Here is a 19,251-nt window from a genome sequence, read left to right as displayed (position 1 = left end):
GTCTTGATCAGTGTCATTCTGTTGTCACTGATGCCTGCTCTGCTCTGGGGTATTGCTGCTTCTCTACCTGCCACAGGTTTTCCTTGTAGGGACAGAAAAGGCAAGACTGTGTGCTCTTACTGCTGCTTTCCATGTAGGCTCGTAAAAGAGAAGAGGGATCCCAGAAAAGCCACATCACCAAATATAAATAATGGCAATAAAATCATATTTGTGGTTCTTGACAAAGTAGTCCTGACTGAACTAAGGTTCTCACAACACCAGCATTCAAGACTTAACAGTAAAAACAAAAATATGTTGAAATCTGTCCATTTCAATACCATTGTAAGCCCTACACAACCAGTATTGGGCAATTTCTCATTTTTTGCAGAAAACTGCAACTGTCTAAACTGCACAAATATGTTGGCTATGCCTCAATAACAAATGTCAGCAATGTTTTTTTTATGCAATTTAGACAGTGTCACCTCTGCAATACTGACACAAAACTACTTGAGAAACATCAGTATTTGCTGACTTATAAATGTGAATGGACCTCAGATACTCAACCTACTTTTGCAGCAGCTTTGAGACAAAAATATGACTAAAAATCTGAGGCTGTTTACATACTTTGTACTGTTCAATTCAGTTGACCATTAAAAAAACAGAAATTGGGTTCTTTCATATTCCAGAATATAAAAATAGACTGAAAAGTATTCAAAAATGTAGAAAATTCTGACCACTCAAATGCCAACAATTCTTGGTCAGACTCCAAACTGGTTACATACTTCCTCTTGAAAGCATCTGAGCAGCTATTTACCGCATGTGCCATCTTGGCAAATATGTTTTGGGAGGCCTTTTGTCTGTGTTTTGATGTGGATACTTTGGGTATTTCTGCTTCAGGACAAATGCAGCTTGTGTTTGCATTTGTGTGTCTGTGTGTTCTGATGTGCCAGATGACAAACAAATCTTTGTGATGCTAAAACAACACAGAGCCAATCACAGGCTTACTAAGACAGGCAGCGAAACATGGGTGAGGCTGAGTGTGAGCTAATAACAGGCTAGCTGCATGGCAAGAATAACTCTTCGCTGTTATGAGAGTCCTGTTTGCTGGAGGAGGACGAAATGTTCCAATCCACATTATTCATCACTTTGTCTGTCTGTCCTTTGGGATCACAACACTCTGCATATTCTTGTCTGTCTGTGATGGAAATAATAACTCTTATTTTTAGGGGTTGCTGCTGTTTGTTTGTTTCTGCAGAAGAAAGCAGGGAACATAAACCATCCTTGGATCTTATCTACCTAATGCATGCCACAATACAGATAAGAAAAAAAACACTTAAATAGAAAAAAATAAAGGTAAACAACATTCCTTGTTGGTAGTGTTGTTCAGAAATCTAGTAACTCTTTCATCACACCCTTTGAGTTCCCACTGCAGCAGGGTGTGAGGCAGCATGCTAACATGACAGGAAGTGAGGTGTGGCAGGCAAAACATTAGTGTACAAGGTAATGCGTCTCGACGTGTCAGCATGGGTGCGGCAGCTTTACCTCTGCACACCTGACTTCAACGGTCACTAATAAAAGGCGCAAGACTTCACTGGAAAACATAAATAATTATCAGTTTGGAGCACATAAATGCTGCTTGAATATGCACTGTAATGTAAGATGGACAGGTAGGGAACGGAGCAGACTCTATTAGAAACAGCTGAGGAATTCCAATAAATAGAACCAGATTTTACTTTCTGAACTAAAGCTGAAGGAAGAATAATTCTCTGCTCGATCAAACCTTGTAATCTGCATCACAGCTCAGACATCTGTGAAGGTTAGTTAAGGATACTTACACACCACTAACGACGTCAATGGACTGTGTCTTTATGCCATAGCCCGTGTCATCCATGTTGATAACAGGCACCGTGAGGTCAATGTTGACACCAAGTTCTCCAAAGTTTCTGTCCCTGTACATTTTGAGATGTGGAGACAAGAAATCCTGTAGCAGGAAGAAAATAGTATTAATCTGATGTAAACCACACAGGGAATAAGCACTAAAGTGGATAATATAAGTATTTATTGATAAATTGTCCGACTCTATATCAATATTGCATGGTGTTGTAGTATAATGCACAAAATACACTATATGGACAAAAGTATGAATCAGACCCATTGCCACAGGGGACTTCTCGCATGGTACTGTGATGGATGCCACCTTTGCAATAAAACAGTTTCTGAAATGTTATCCCTGCTGGATATTCCATCGTCAATTGTAAAATGATATTGGAAAGTGGAAGCGTTTAGGAGCAACAGCAACTCAGCCACAAAGTGGAAGACCACGTAAAGTCACAGGGCAGGGTCAACAATGTGAAGGTGCATGGTGCGTAAAAGTCACCAATGCTCTGCTGATCCATGTCTGAGAGGTCTGAACTTCCACCGGCATTAATGTAAGGACAAAACTGTGCAGTGGGTGCTTCATGGAATGGGTTTCCATGGTTGAGCAGCTGCATGCAAGCCTCACATCACCAAGTCCAATGTTAAGTGTCAGACAGAGTGTTGAAAAGCACACTAACACTGGACTGTGGAGTGGTGAAAACATGTTCCGTGGAGTGACCAATTAAAGTTCGCTGTTTGACAGTTGGATGGGTGAGTCCGAGTTTGGCAAGTGCTGGGAGAATGTTACCTGCCTTACTGCATTGTGCCAACTGTGAGGGTTAGTGGAGTGAGATAATGGTATGGTGCTGTCTTCATGGTTTGGGCTAGGTCCCTTTATTTCCTAGCCTTGCAAAGCAGATGGATACACCCATTTCCGTGTTTCTCACTGGCAAATCCATCTTGCAAAGCTCCCATCTGAACCATTTGGGCCCGGACCAATCAGCGTCAAGGGGCAGTACTTTCGGGCAAGGCGGAGTCGTGACATAAGCAAGCAGCAACAAGAGGCCGGTGTAGTTATGGCAGAAGAGATTAGAGTGGATTGCTGCTAAAGCACCAGTTTTATCAGAACTTGATGACATTTATTTGTTAAAAGAAGAACAAAAAACAGCAGTGAGTTGTTTTCCTTTCAAAAACGACAAAAGTCGTGTATTGACATGTCTACAGTCACCATGGTTCACGTTATGCAGGGGCGCAGCTTGGTAGCGGCTACGTCACATGTTTTGTTGCTCCGATTGGCCCGTAAAGATGTGACAGACAGAACGTTCATCCAATCACACTCCGAGTTTTTTTTCAAAGGCTCTGCCCTTTCCCAAATGCTGTCTATGAGTGGTTTTCCAGATGGATGTGTACATCCATCTGGCATGCCAGGTTATTTATTTCCAGTTAAGGTCAATCTTTGGGAAGGCCGTTTTCTATTCTAACATGACTTTGCCCCAGTGCGCAAAGCAAGAACTATAAAGACATAGTTTGATGAGTTTGGTGTGGTGAACTTGATGAACCCTGACCTCAACCCCATGGAGCACCTTAGAGATGAGCTTGAACAGAGATAGCGAGTCAGGCCTTCTAGTCCACCATCATTGCCTGACCTCATAAAGGCTCTACAGAATGAATGGGCACAAATTCCTACAGAAACACTCCAAAACCTTGTGGAAAGCCTTCCAAGAAGGGTAGAAGCTGTTGAAGCTGCCAAAAGGGAGGCAGCTTCATATCAAAGTACATGTATTTGGATACAATGTCATTACATTCCCTGTTGGTGTAATGGTCAGGTGTCCGAATACTATTGTCCACATAGAGTATCATAATGTATGTTCATCATCCCTCTTAATGGCTTTTTGCCCTTCAAAGGTGAGAGGAACTGTGAAAATCAGTACCAATACTTAAAATAGCAACTTTTAGCAATTTTTTATTTTCAATCTTTGTGCATCTTTTTTTTCAAATGAGCTTCATGGTTTGATGTATTTAAGTCACTGGTAACACCTCATTTTCTGCTGAATTATTCAAAATGGTGGATTTCCTGTTAGAGTTAGAGTTTTGCTCTGACTTTTTAGAAGTGGCCTGCCAGGTTTACACTGCAAGCTGCTCGCAAAGCATTATCTATTTTTTTATCTTATTTATTCACACACACATATCAGAGTACGAGGTATATTATGTAAATGTTCAATCCATAAGACAGTCCCTGATACTTAATTAAGAATGGACAGATCTATTTTATGCAGTGGAAAGTTTCTAGCCTGTCTGGTTGAATAATTACAAAATTCTGAGTTGTCAGCAACATAATTTCTAAATCAAACAGGTAACTCTGAATTGTGATTACAACAAACAAATCTGAATGTTGTGAATGTCAAAATGATCAACAACTGTAGTTTAAGAAAGACTGGAGAACTTGGTGCAACAGAGAAGCTGATTTAACAGACTGTTTTAGAAGTTGCAGTGTTATATAAAGATGGAAATGTCGCTCAAATAATAATAGAACATTGTAAATATGGATACAATAAACTACAGTATAATGTCAAGAAGCAAGTGTTGTTTTGTTAAGATCCAAAAAGATTTAGTGACATTTTTGCAGACAAAACCCACATAAAAACATGTCAATTAAACTTTAATACTTTCATCTTTGTCACTGTAGATTGTAATTTGTTCACTGTCTTATTTCCTTTTTACTGGCAAATAAAATGAAATGAGACTTTTTATAGTTAATGACAACTTATCAGTTTGAAACAAGTAGAGTTATTTGAAAGCTCTTGGTATAAGACTCTAAAAAGGGATGTTAAATCTAGAACTTTAACTAGAAGGCTGGTGTTGTCTGCAAAAAGCAATGGAAATGTAGCATTTGATACTGAAGCAATGTCCTTTTATATGTGAGGAATAATAAAGGACCTAATATGAATCCTTGAGGGACACCACAGTGGATAATATTTGCTTGCATTCTTTGATTGCTTGCTGTGCAATTTAGGAAGCCTTCCTCTGACAGCTTTTCTCCCTCATTGTGTCAGATTCATCAGTGAAACAAGTTAAAACAACTTAAGGTGTTCAGTTCTTGTTCATTAGAGTCTGAAATTCAAAACAAGACTTAAGCAGCAGAAGTGGTCAGAGCTGTGCAGCATGTCTCTACTTGTCATCTTTTGTTATTGTTTTGGTTGAGAGCCTCCTGGATGAAGAATTTACAAACTGCATATTGCAAATCTTTTCCACAGACATTTTAATCATGTTCGACCATGAAATCCAGTCAGTTTTAAATGTGACTTCTCCTGAATCAGACGCTAAATATACTAACTCTACTAACTGGTGCTATCAGTGCATACGACATAACTTTAAAGTGTTGACCGGGATGATATCTGCTAATAACAATAATCAAGTATGCATTAATGCATCCCTACTTTGAGAGCCTATTCCACATATTGAGAGGCATTTCTCAAGGGCTTTCCTTGTAAATCAGTTCACCCAGATAATAAAGCTGATATTAATTAGATTTGATCAGGTTTATGAAATGGGCTATCTGAAAGCCAGCTGAAAATAATGTTTAGTTTAACCCTTTGCCACAGCTTAATTAAAAACGTTATTGTCTTTTCATGTTCCATTTATTTTTGTTCAATACACCTACCTTCAAGGATCAATTTTCCACATAAAAAATGCAGTATGCCTCATGTCTTCTCTGTTGCTTTGTAAAAATATTGGATCTCTGTATCGGCTATCCTACAGAGTCAATAATGTGAGTTTATGTGTGAAATTCATGCCTTTATTGGTCTGTTTGTTCTAGAGTTTTCCATTTTTATAGCTTATCTGCAGGAGACACAGTATCTCTTGTAGTGCTCGAGGCACCTCTGTAAACACAGAAATATGGTTGCATAACAGTAGAGAGTGTGTTAGTCCCACATGCTACTCACAGCCAGTATTGGTCTTAGTGACAGGAGCTGCTCCGAGCCCCCCCACTCAGTGCAGTCCAGGTACTCTCCCTCCTCCAGGATGAACTGCTGACCCTCAAACCCAGGGTGGCTGTAGCCCACCCATCTGGAGACAAATGTTATTCAGCTTTTTATGTCAAAATCAGCATGTGTTTTGTGGTGTTTAAACCCAAAATATCAAATCACTTTATTCAAGCACGAAGAAAGAATCATGATATAAAGACTCACAGTCCTCCGATGATCTTTAAAGAACCCACAGACTTGATTTTCTTTGTGTCTGGGTTTACTCCATCTTCAGCATCGTCTTCTTCGGTCTCACAAAAGCTGAAAACATCATTGTCGAATTCCAAACAGGAGCCCTCAAAGCCAGGCTTCTCATACACCACAGCCTTAACAGAGAAAGGGCACTTTGGTACTTCTTACAAAATAAAAAAAACAAAACAGCTCTGCTGATTTATGTTTTATCCCTTTCTGTACATCTTTGACTAAGTGAAAGAAAGTACCAAGGCAGCCTTGGGTGCTTCTTTAGAATATTTGTGAGCCCAATATTAAAAACTCTTCAGCTTACATGACTTCCAAATAAAAATACAAGTTTAGGCTAAAATGCAGCCTATAATTTCTCCTGAAGTCTGCTGCCAAAACAATCAGTGGCAACTCTGGAAAATTCCTCAACAACGGCTCTATTTTTAGCTTGAAATGCTGTAAGATAAACACAACTCTGAGCAGAAAATTGGGCCAAAGAATGTCATGGACACTGCCTACCAGAGCTTTATAAGACATGTATACCCGGCATGCAAATATCAAAGTTATCATTATAGGTGCTTTACAATGCATAGATGTAAAATTCCTCATAAAACAAGCAAGTTCAGTAAATAAGTGAGTAAATCCTACCTTGACTTCGCTTGGATTTTCCACTTTAAACCCACCCTGAAACAAGCACACAATTATTAACATTTTTCAACTCTTGTTTAATGCACTCCTTCAGAAACACGACTTAAAGTAATAACGCAAGCAGTGCTCTTTTCTTGAAATTGACACTGACATTGCTTTACAACTTAATGCAAAAAGAGATAGAAAAGAATATAATGACCCAAGCTCTGCCATTGTGTGAGGTTAATTAATGCTGATTCTCACAGTGACAGCTCCTTCAGAGACTCACTCAAAGGACTTTAAGGACTCTGCATTACAAAGTCACTACAGAGAATTACTTTGAAAAAAAAGTCTTCATGGAGGCCAAGGTTATCATGTATTTGATTACTAAAAGGAAACATTGTCTGATTTTTAACCTCACATCGATATAGTCTAAAGAGGTATAGGTATGTACCAGTAGAAAAATGCACGCTCTTATTATACTTTCTGTCTCTTTGGCTCAACTCAATATTAACTTCCTACTAAAGACACATTAGAAGCTCTTTTATATTAAATCTAACTACTTACTTAAGGATGCAAAGCAACTTGCCAGTTTTTCAAATCTTTTTTAGGCATATTAGCATGCCAACTTTAGCTTGTTTGAAACTGATGCTAATGCTAATGTGATTATCTTAGAGATATAGAGCTGAAAAATGAATGCAGACATGCAAAAAGTGCAGTTCCTTGAGTGTCCACTTGAGGCTCGCTGCAAAATCCAAGGAAGTCCCATTAACACCCATGTTACAATGCTCAACAGGAAGACACGTGTACTGCCTGGTTCTAAACATGGCTTTGTTTTGAATAGCTAATTTATTTTCAAGTAGACATCACACAGGAGGTGATTTGGTATTTTACTGATTTGTTTATAGAAAGGTGGATAAGGATAGTTATAGCTGTTGCTAGGGAATTCCAGGGGTGGCCCACTCCTAGAAATCTGATGGCAACCAAAAAAAGTTAAATTTTTATTGGCTATGTGCTTTGTCAGGGGCACGGCTTATACATTACTCAGTAATTTGGTTTTCTGCAGGCTTATGTCTTTCTTTTGCATAGTAAATTTTCTTTTGTCAGTACTTGAAATGAGGAATTCTGACATCTTCTTTTAGGTCATTGAAGTCAAGTGAAGAAATCCTACATTAAATGTGTTTAGTTTGCTGTCTTAAGGTATTTGCACACTGAGTCGGCTTTTTCATCAGTTTTTCACAAGTTAAAAAGAAGATTAGGCTCATGTTCTGCTAATCACTTTTACTCTCCGGCGCCTAAACTTTTGCCCATCATAATTTTTTTAGAACAGCTTTGATTTTTTGCATTTTTTTCTGCATCAGTCAAAGTCATTTAGACGGGTGATTAACTTATCAAAGCAGCGCCTGCTTCTTCCTTCTCTTTCACTCGATCGCCCCCCCTCCCTTCTCTCTCTCCCTCTCTTGCACTGTGAGTTTCCTGTTTATTATGTAGATGAGTGGAATGCATTCAACTTGTGTGTGACGTCATTCCAAGCCCCGACATTCAGCTTCCGAGGTAAAAGGAATACAGCAGAAGTACCTAAATGAGGACTTTGTGATTTTATAGAAAATCTGTACATATTTATGATTTTTTCATGGCACCAGTTTCCAACCAGTACACTTAAGAAGTTTTCTTCTATCAAGGACAACTGGAAAAATGGTGCAAGTAGACGCAGACAGACACACAGACACGCTGCTAATTACAGTAATAAGATATCAACCACGGTATAAATAGACAGGCATAAGGTTGTCCTCACAGCCCTGTTACAGAGACTGAATTAAAAGTTGCTCTCCGTCCTTCTAACTTTGCATGGTGCCATGATGTGTTAGCTGGTGCCAAATGAGACTCTCTGTCAGGATCCAGTGTGATTTTTTAAGGAATGAACAAGCCACAGGCTCATCCTCACTGCTTGTTTTCATTGCAGCACAGCACAATTTGCACAATTTTCACCATGACTACAAACTAAACACCACAGATTCTGCATGCAAGGTTTGAGTGTGCAATATTTTAGCAAAGAGCTTTAAATTAAAGATGAAAAGCATTTATAGGCTTTGAACAAAAACAAAAACCAGCAGGATACTTTAGTTTCCTGTTAGTGGGGTAAGTGAAAACAGACTGGGTAAATAAATGGTAGTTGAGCTCTAAAGACCTGCTCAGAGGTAAAAGAGATCCCGACCACTCATCACTCATCATATCACTGACATTTCATGTATTTGCATAAGCTTAAATACAAGATATATTTACATCGAAACAGTTATTCTGATTCATACTCAAGGTAACATGACTGTCTGAACCAAATGTAACAATAATTAATTTCATTATTTCATTATTTCTTAAAAAAAAAAAAATAATGGCAATCCATTTGACAGTTGTGGATATATTTTAGTCTGGACCACAGTGGTGGAAAGACAAACACTGCCACAGAATAATGATGCTTGCAAAGCTTAAAACAGCAACTCATTACATTCAGCAAACATCCCATGCATTGAACACAACAAACTGCACAGAAATACTCACAATTTTTAGTGGTCTAATTGACCCGACAAATGGCGATGGGAAGCCCCAGGTCTCGGGGAAGGGATACACACCAGTCTCAAGCACAGCTACCATTCCCTGAAAGCCGGGGTCACTGAATACCAGCCACCTGAAGGAAAGAGAAACACCCACCATCATTATATTTCAGCATTAAAAAAAATTCCCTCTGCATTATGCCTCCAGGCTGGTTTAAAATAATTCTGAATCGTGACCTGGCATGGCTTGTTATGAATCAGAAAAATGAAAAACTCCTCGACTCTACTTCAACAGACTGAGCTGAGATATTTTAGGTCAAAGCTGTTACAGTTACTCAGTGAAAGCAGTACTTATTCTCTGTATTTCATATCTGTCTCAGACATGAGTCATAGATCTACAGCAGAGAACAAAAGCCTTTTGTCGTAGATTAAAATATTTTCAATACAAACGTTTTCACTATGCTCCTCATTTTCAACTGAAGAAACCTTTGTTGAAGCTCTGCCTCTATACCTCTGGCACTGTGAGCCTGTGTGCGGCTTCACAAGGCAGCATGTCAGGCATCAGACGTGAGTTTTTGGCAGAGGAGAAAATAATCCCATTTCGATTTAGTCACTGCTGTGGAACTGATTCAAAAAAACGATGCCAGCCTTAAGGCGCTGAAAGATGTAAACTTACAAGCAAACATGGGCTATTTTTGACTGAGACAGGTGCATTTTGAAACTGTCTGGTTACAGAGGTTCTAGGTGATTTGTGGATTCAACAGGCCTGGTGGTAATCAGGTAATCAGGAGTGCGGCTAGTGAAACTGAAGTAAGCTTTCCAAAAAATGTGGTTAATTACACATAATTATTGGTTTGATATGGAGACAGTTACTTTTCACATAGGGCCAGGTAGGTTTGGATGGCTTTTCCGCCTAATAAATTAAATCTTCATTTAAAAACTGCATTTTGTAATTACTCAGTTTATCTTTGTCTAATACTAAATTTTGATTGATCACGTGAAACATTAAAGTGTGACAAATATGCATAAAAATTACAAGAAATCAGGAAGGGGAAAAATGTTTTTTTCACAGCCCTGTCTGTTGTATTGCTTCAGCTACTGATGCCAAACCCAACCTGCCAGAGGCAGACTGCCTCCCCTGCTATTCGAGAAAGCATACTGCTGTATGCATTTCATCAAATCAATTTAAACCGTGTTAATTTGTCTGAATTTCAATTGCACTGGGAGGTATTAGAACATCTCTAGCAGAGGAAGGCATTTTCTATCTGTCTCTAAAGGGAGTAGCAGAAGCAGTAGCACCCTAGTGTTGCTTTTTGTAAAGAAATATTTTTTTTTTTTCCTTAACTATAGCATCTCAACAAAAATCAGGAGGCAGGACATTTTGTGCTTTTTAAAACTTAAAAAGAATTTAAATAAAATAATCTTATTAATACAGAAGTGACTTTGACCACGTCTTTGTAAGTACTGGGAAACTAAAAAGTTTAGGATTGCTTGTATTATGAACCCCATATAGTGATTCTGTTGTACTACATGTTTTGTGTGGGTTTGTGGAAAAACTCAATTCACCATCATCATCATTGACTTTGTCTGATCTACATTTTCATCAGCAGTCAAACTGAGTTTGGCAAACCTGCTGCTGGCAGTTTTCCCTCCCACCCTCTCAACCTTCTATGGTACACCAATGCAGCAGAGGATGTGTCAGGCCTGGCTTGTCAGTCATGCTGCTAATTTCAGCCAGTTCTCTGCATCAGTAATGTGCAACTGTGTCTGACATACTAATGCCTGTACTGTCTATGGAGCATCAGCACAATCAGCCTGTCTTGTCTTCATTGTTGGAAACTTTGACTTAAATCCCCCAGGGAAGAGGAAGCCAGACCCAGGGAATTCAATATTTTTGCACAAAAAAAAAGAAATGGGTCAGAATGATCTTAATAAGAACAGGAATGATTAAAATTGCCAAGCTCACTTCATATACTGCCACCCAAAGTTGAAATAACTGAAACAACAGCAACAACAATTATTCACTGGCAGGTTTCTGATGTACATCTCTCCTCCGGGTAGATTGGTGCTGGCTCAAAGAACAAACCATAGCAAAATTAAAAATAAAATAAATTTAAAGAAAAAACAGAAGTAGACTGGCTTGCGTTTCAGCCCGAGGCTTTTATCAGCATTTCAAAGATACCTGTGGGTGTGAGATAAATATCTTAAATAGCAACACACCAACTGGTATTGTTGAAACAGTGATGAAAGCCTCAAGCTTAAATGCATTGGGCTGAAATGCGTCCTTTTCCACGCACTGCTGTCTCATTGTTTGCTTCACAAGTGCCAATCATCTTCTTTTTTTTTTGACCATGTCAACACATCAGAGGTTTTCCAACACTAGCACTGGAAGCTGAATTTAGCAAATCTGGAATCACCTTGAATAAATATTGGACTTTGAACAGCACTGTGACCCAAAAAATCAAAATCAAGATTGGGATCCACAATTAGCCAGCTAAACCAGAATTACTAGCTGGTTTAAATAATGTATTATTATTATTATTATTATCATTATTATTATTATTATCATTATTATAAGAGCCCAAGCACCAACTGGTGCAAGGACCCTTTTGAAATTGCTCAAATTATTATTATTTTATTTTTTCTTGTCTTGTTTTGGGGCCTTAACATACCGCAAAGCTCACAAAAACGTTTTAGAAAATTGTCCCCTTGTGGAAATTCTTATCTGATAGTCGAATCATGCCAGTCCAATGCCCAGGGGCCTCACAGTGGCCCCAAACATGAGACAGGGGACTGGGTAAGAGCTACATGCATGAGAATCAGTACAAATATGTATCAGACATAGATAAAAAAAAATGTCTCTTGGGACCATCCTCTAAAATGTACAGGAACTGACCACAAACAGATAAAAGTTAAATTTTGGTTTTCTCACTGATTCACAGCTTTTGCATTTTAACAAACTAGTCTGAGAGATTTGAACTTATTGACTTCAGATTTTTTGGTTCATTTTAGACATAATGGAGATCTAAACAGACAGGAAGTTGGTGTAACTCTTAAAAACATCTGCTTCACAAAAACATCAAAGTTCATCAGTGAAAAACACAATAGAAAGAAAAATAATCATTGATTTAAAAATAAAAGAATACAACAAGTAACAAGTTTGACAGACTAAATAGAACGATACAGGGTGAGGGTTTGCAGTAGCGCCACCAACCTGAAAAAGCCATTTTACACCCTAGACAGAAAATTTCTACATACTGGCAACTCTCTGTATCATACTACCACCAATAGCCAGTACCACCTCATACACAAAGTACAATATGCTCATTATTTTGATTTAATGACAGACCTGAAAGGAATTACATGGCCTTTCTAGTGTGCTGCAGCACACTGTATGGTTAACAAACACCCAACAGTGGTTTTGCAGCCACGGTTGCAAAACACCCCAACTTGTGCCAGGGTCGAGGGTCTTTCAGTGCTGTCTGTAGCCTTAGATATTATTATTACTTTCATTTTAGTTCTGGCTCACAGTCCTGGTCAAATGTTTAAACTGTAATGCAGCCACCCACCAGGACTTGCACCTGTAGTTGTGCTTAATGGCTACTGCCATACAGCCACAAGGCTCTTTAATCCACTGTAAATAATAAAAGCACTGATAGCATCTCATAGGAACAGCGCTGTTACACACTATTTTAATCCAGACAATGGGGATAAAGTTGCATGCAGGCTGTGTTAGGATATACTTGGATACAACTGAAGCACTGATTGTTGATACTTTGCACAGACATGTGGATGTTATCCAGAAAAGATGCCAGCACTGCTAACATTAGCTACAGTCTATAAACCAAATTCAAACTGTTTACCAACTGCTGCTGCAGTCCTATCTTAAAAAGTGTGTGATTTTCACTGTTATCTGGGTGTTAACTCAACATAAGACTATAGTTACCCAATCATAATCATAATTTGTGTTTAATCAGATGTAAAATTGTTCACCCAGCAACATCACTTAATCAAATCACGAGTTATGGAAAGCTAGACACTCCTAGTTGAATGTATTGTTACATCTCTGGTTATTCCACTTGTTGCAGAAGCAGAATAACTCCTATTAAGTAGTGACACGACAGCAATTAGTTTTGTCAAAATGTTGAGACACGCTGAAAAAAACCTCCACAATGTCAGCTTTCTCAGAAATGTGCCAAAGTAAACCCACAGAAATAACTGTGGGAAAAAAAAAAGCATCTGCTGCAGTTAACTTCTCTGTGGGGCAGGGCGAAAAATGTCCTGCATGCCTACACCTCTCACGTGGAAAAAAAGGATTCTCCCCTATGCCAAATTCTCTCCACACCTTTGTCTGATTCTCGCTCTCCGTCTAGTCTCCACCTCTGTGCTCTATGATCCTAGTGCCCCGCACACCCACTCTCTGTTTTCCAACATGCAAAGGCAGGACAGACATTCCTGAGCAGACAAACCAGTGAGAGTCAAACCAAAGAAAAAGTATGAGGAACACAGTAATGGTTATTATCTCTCAGCTGTTTGTCAAGACGTACGCTGAGAACATCTCATTAGTAAAAGCAGCTCCACATTGAGCACAGCAGGAAGACAGAAGTCTACTTTTCTGGTAGCTCTCCCAGTGATTAACAATAACAAAATCAATGTAGAAACCTGCGGCTGTCTCATTAGTTACTTTAAACTATGCTGCTACAACTGACTGACTATCTCTTTATTCTTCACCACCTAAATGTATTTAAAATAAAACCCAATCCTTAGATAGCTACCCATCTCCCACTAATCAATCACAGTAACTCAGCCATGTGTCTCACTAATGATTTGATTTCAGCAGCTTGTTTGTCACTGCCATGCTTGCTTTGCCAGAACTCAATCACAAAGATGTGCTCAGACTTACACCCCAGAGTGCACTTGGATGGAGGCGGTGTTCAGCGGGATGCCAAACGAGCCTGTTTCGATGGTGTCGTCGTGGTATGGTGTTACTCTGCCGCGGCCCTCTGGTTCAGTAAACAGATCGATATGGGGGAGGCTGTAATCCTGTAGAGAGAGGAACCAAACAGCAATTATCAGTAGTGGTCTAAAGTAGGCTGTGAAAACAACAAAATAAAGACTAAAGCAGCATAATAAACATATCCCAGACATTTCCCAAATATTTAACCCTGAAAAATAAGTAATTTTCTACAGTAACATGGCTTTTCTTTTATCTCCTGTCTGCTGGGTGAACAAAGAGAAAAAAAAACTGATAGTGCATCAGAGAGCTGAGGAAAAGAGTACCGTTAGTCTTTATTTTTACTGTTCAGCAAGGAAGATGCATTTATAAATGATGATTGCTGCTGAATTTACAGCATTTTCCTTAATATTAAGCTTTACAGACATCAAACACCTCAAGAAAATTAGGGAACAATAGAAGAGACAAAACAAAAACAAAATTAATTTCAAGAAACAAAGTGAAATTTAACTCGATGAAAACAAATTATTGATATTACATTTACAAGACAGAGAGGTTTGAGACAATTGTGGAAAACAAAATTTGGCATATTTATGCAATGTAAGGTGAGATTTATATATCATAGTAACTATCATCCCCAACAGATATTCAGTTTTAAATGATGGTTGTCTGCTGCTTGTCAACAGGCAAGGCAGGCAACTGCTAAACCCTTTATGGGGCAAGGTTCTATATTTGGTCAGTTCGGTAGACTCTCTTTGTGGCTTCCCCGAAATCTCTTTGATACAGTAAAACCAGATGAGTTTTCTCAGCCAATCAGTGGAGATCAGTCAACATCAGAAAGTGACAACACAGCATCTGACCTATCAGCAGTGGCCCAGAGCATCTCAAGCTTCCTGTTTCCTCCAAAACTAAAAAAATGCAGTTTTATGTCTTTTAATGTACTAAATAAATGCCCCTAAAATCATAACTAGTCATGATATGTTAATGAAACTTACACATTATAAAAGTGAATAGTAGAATTAAATGGCATGTTAGGTTTTGTTTTGGGATTTTTTAGCAGGTGCTGAAATTTCAGTGTGGAAAAGGAGGAACCATATTTGGACATACACCCATTTAGGGGTGTAAAATGCTGTCTATATTAAAAGACTTATACCAACCAGACAAAGGGTATTTTCTTGAAAAATAACTTATCATAGTGTAGGATAATAGGACTCATAGCATAGTTGGATGTCGCCAAAGGTTTGTAAAATATTAAAGAGTGACCCAGTGGTAAATCTGACTAATTTAAAGACATTTTAAGAATAAAAATGCTAAATATTGGTTAGTTCTATATCCTTTTAACAGTTTTATTATACTTAGGTGGTTATATCAGTTTTTTTCTTCTGAATCCTATTTTTGTTTAAATTAATTTAGACAGTCAATAATTGTGATGTTTTTTTACATCTTCTGGTTGAATTATAAAGAAAAATAAGTGGAATAAATACTAAAATATAAGTGATTTTAGTGAGTTTTACAAGAGTTTATTAAACCTAAATGGAATTAATCATTTCTAATTTTTATTGTGAGCCTCATCACTGCTAAAATTTTTATAGTTATTGTGGTTATCATAGGTGGGTCTCCTGTTGGAATTATAAGATAAAACTGGTGGTACCACCATTATACAGTATTATGAAGCTAGTCATGCCTTGCCTCTAAAAGCAGTCAGCATCTAAAGGCAGCTTCACTTTGTCTTTTAGAATTAATTAGAATTTGTATTTAAATAACTTTTTAATGTGCAAGTAAATACTCAAGGCTTTTGTGTGTTCATTTTCCATTGTTAACATCTTAATATGCATACACTTAATGTCTTTTTTTTTTTTTATTATTATAAATGGGTAAGGACCCATACATGGTCATTTAGTTGACCTTGATTTTTTTCCATAACAATGAAAAAATATGAGTGCCCTATAAAGGGTTAAGGCCCCCAGGGCAGTGTCCCCCCCCCCCTTAAAAAAAAAGCTGAAAAACTTTGACCAACAGCAGTGGCTCAAAACGTGCAAAGTTTGCAATGACAGTATGAAACCCCTCCTAAGGGGCCCCATCGGACAGCACTCACTCTTGCTGAGCTGCCAAGCCTTGCATTCATAATTCCTTTGAAAACTAAAAAACTAAAACTAAATTAGTAATGTAAGTTCTCTTTGCACTTCATTATGCTGCATGATCTCTGATTTTTAACACTGGTTAACTTCATTAGCAGAGCAGCCCTGTATGTCCTACTCTGCTGGCTGTGACTGAGTTGAGTGTAAACTTTCTGGAGTCAGAGTGAGGACACCATAGGTCATCTTGTTAGCTTAGATAGCATGCTGAAAGAGCACAAATGAGGTTTTAGTTAGAGTCTTAACACTTCACAACCAGTCAACATGGTCTTTAGCAAGTTTAGCAGTCTTTTGTTAATGCCATATTATCTTTAACATAAAGATGATGAGCGCTGGTTAGAGGAGCATGTGTGCGTTTTTGTCTGGGCCATCAACGGACTCTAAAATCAGAACTGGTGGTTGTCTCACCAAAAAGACTAATCAAGCCAAAAATCCCACATAAGCTACATTTCAGACTTTCTGAGGTAAAACTTGTGTAGACAGAGAGAGACTGGAGGTCAAATGTGATGATTTTTATTCACAGCACTCACCGAAACAGCCAGTCTAATGGATCCAATATGCATTGGTGGGTTGTTCTGTGGTTCTGTTCCAGGCACTGGTTCAGCCCACATATTTGTCAGTTCAATGCCCCCCTCCTCCAGAGCGATGCAGCGTCCCTGAAAGTCAGGCTTCTCGTAGAGGACCCAGCTGTTGTGAAAACAGATAGAGAAATTACTCAGCTGGATTAAATGTATAAAAATAATAAATACATAAAGAAATGCTCATTTTAGTTTAAGTTTGTATGCTCACACACCTAAATACATATAGCAATTATTTTCTGTATCCTTATGTTTCCACTTGTGATTTCTGCGATGACTACTCATTTTTAAGTAATAGATGTTTAACTGTATTTCTGTAGTATCTTTTTTACATTTAAACAACACAACAGAGATACCGTAACTAAAAGTTCATCAGAGATTAATTTGCTAGTCGAGGATATTAAAATCCAGACTACCTGACAAGCCTACTTGGCACATATTATTTAAGATGGTCAGTGGAGAAATTATGTAATTTAGTGTGCTAATGTTAGCAAGTGCTAGCAACGCCAGTCTTTGGCCCTCCCTGCAGGTTTATATCCTCATGCCTGTGCTAAATAAAGCTACATATTTCTCCAGTTGCTGGGGGGAAATGTAACTTATTACTTTTACATAAAATACCTTAATTTAGTGTCTTTTTTGTGTACTTGCACTTTTTTAAAAATGTTTTCAAATCAGTAAGTACCAAGTAAAAAAATTGAGCACTAAAAGCCGAAATAAGCTGGACCAAGCTTTCTACCAACAACATGACACTGGCCAGTAGTTTGGTTTTGAGAACACTGGATGGTCAGTAGTACATATTGAGAAAATTATGCAACATTTCTTCCAGAAACTGCCTGGCTCTGTGCCAGAGCAGAGACTCAAAAGTTGGGGGTTAAATTTACTGTTTTCTGGAACAAATACCTCTGGTATGACACTGTAAATGACCTGTAGGCCACCATGGCTGATAGATTTGGGAAATTTGACTGACAATGACCAAAAACACAGCCTGTAGCTGGCTGTTAACTTTAAATGAACACAGTGATATCAGATAACAACAGACTGTATTGAGATGAACTGTTTTGGTGATTTTATATCATTGTAGCATTAGCAGCTGGTAACATAGTTGACTGCCATATTTGCCCTGCCCAAATTAAACCAAGCCAGGAAAGAGGTGAAAAACTTTCAAATGGTCTAAATCCAAAATTCAGTCACACATAGATCCCACTGTTTTCACATGGTTTCAGCAAGCTTATTTCAACATATCTAGTGTAGGGCCCTATAAAATCAGGGTTTTTTTTGTTTGTTTGTTTGTTTGCCAAATTCCGTTTTATTTTTTTCCAAATTCCATTTTAATTTTTTGGATTTCTGTTTTTTAACCTTACACTAATTTTTCCATAAAAAAGAGTGTCTTGTTTATGTAAACGAATTAAATGTTCACTAATTAAATACAAATTACCTTAAATTTATTGAATGAGCCACAGTTTGGATAATGCTGATATAAAATAATTAAACCAGTATAAAAGTCAGATATTTCCAACAATTTAAGACACATCCACGTGTATAATCACATCCTTACTGGTGTTTATAATGTAAATGAAGAAATCCTTCTGTTCTCTCAGCACAGGGTGATAGTGACTTAATAAGAAGGTCACATTAAAGTTAAATGGTAAAAGTAAACCTGTTACCTAAAGTTTTCTTTACTCCCACAGTCTGTAACAGTCCATGCAGTTTGATGCTGCATTGTGTTCTACTCCTGACTGTAATCGTTCTCTCATCATCTTGCCATACATCGCTGTTTGTCTTTTTCCCTAATATCAGACTGCTATGCTAATACAGACACGTACTGGCTCGTTAGGCACGTTAGGCATCATTAGACTACAGGACTTAGTAAAATCTCCAGTCCGTCCGACTCGAGTTTGAAGCCTCCGAGGGGTGAGCAGGTTTTCAAGTTGTGACTTCAGCTATGTGCCTCGCGCACAGACACACCTCTCTCTCTCTCCGTGACTCTCTGGTGTGGTGAGGTAAAATAACTCGAAGCACGGATGAGTTTTTTTGTAGGTGCAACATTACGTCGCACTGTACTGCCCCATGTTGAGCCACATAATGTTTGCCGGTGTTTCGTGCAGCTGCTTTGACATGCTTTCTTATGTTTAGGAGGGGGCGCGCTGAGTATTTGTGAAGTGACGCTTCACAAACACATGCTCAAATCATGCTTTAGTGATTCCCTTGGGACATATTTCCCAGATATATGTTGTTCTTTCTAAAAAAAAAGGTATTTCAGTCAAATTCATTCATTTTCCATGATTTCCATGTTAAATAGTAGATTCCGTTTTTATTGGCCAATTCCGCGATTCTGTCTGCACTTCCATTAACACGGAAATCTAGGGC

General features: G+C 38.3%; 1 protein-coding gene across 2 annotated transcripts in view; it reads right to left on the bottom strand.

Moving 5' to 3' along the window:
- The window catches only part of LOC121521202 (beta/gamma crystallin domain-containing protein 1-like), a 56,474-nt gene that overhangs the window by 22,738 nt on the left and 14,485 nt on the right, over nucleotides 1-19,251 (bottom strand). For both annotated transcript variants that reach the window (XM_041804977.1, XM_041804976.1), the window contains 7 exons: nucleotides 16,837-16,993; nucleotides 14,121-14,260; nucleotides 9,225-9,351; nucleotides 6,690-6,725; nucleotides 6,027-6,187; nucleotides 5,781-5,904; nucleotides 1,815-1,960 (listed from right to left, as the gene is read on the bottom strand). In XM_041804977.1, the coding sequence (XP_041660911.1) occupies nucleotides 1,815-1,960; nucleotides 5,781-5,904; nucleotides 6,027-6,187; nucleotides 6,690-6,725; nucleotides 9,225-9,351; nucleotides 14,121-14,260; nucleotides 16,837-16,993 (891 nt within the window). The remainder of the gene's footprint in view (nucleotides 1-1,814; nucleotides 1,961-5,780; nucleotides 5,905-6,026; nucleotides 6,188-6,689; nucleotides 6,726-9,224; nucleotides 9,352-14,120; nucleotides 14,261-16,836; nucleotides 16,994-19,251) is intronic.

This window comes from Cheilinus undulatus, linkage group 14, assembly GCF_018320785.1.
Source record: "Cheilinus undulatus linkage group 14, ASM1832078v1, whole genome shotgun sequence".
NCBI lineage: Eukaryota > Metazoa > Chordata > Actinopteri > Labriformes > Labridae > Cheilinus > Cheilinus undulatus.
Note: the sequence above shows the minus strand (reverse complement) of the source record. Positions and strands in the feature narration are given on the sequence as shown.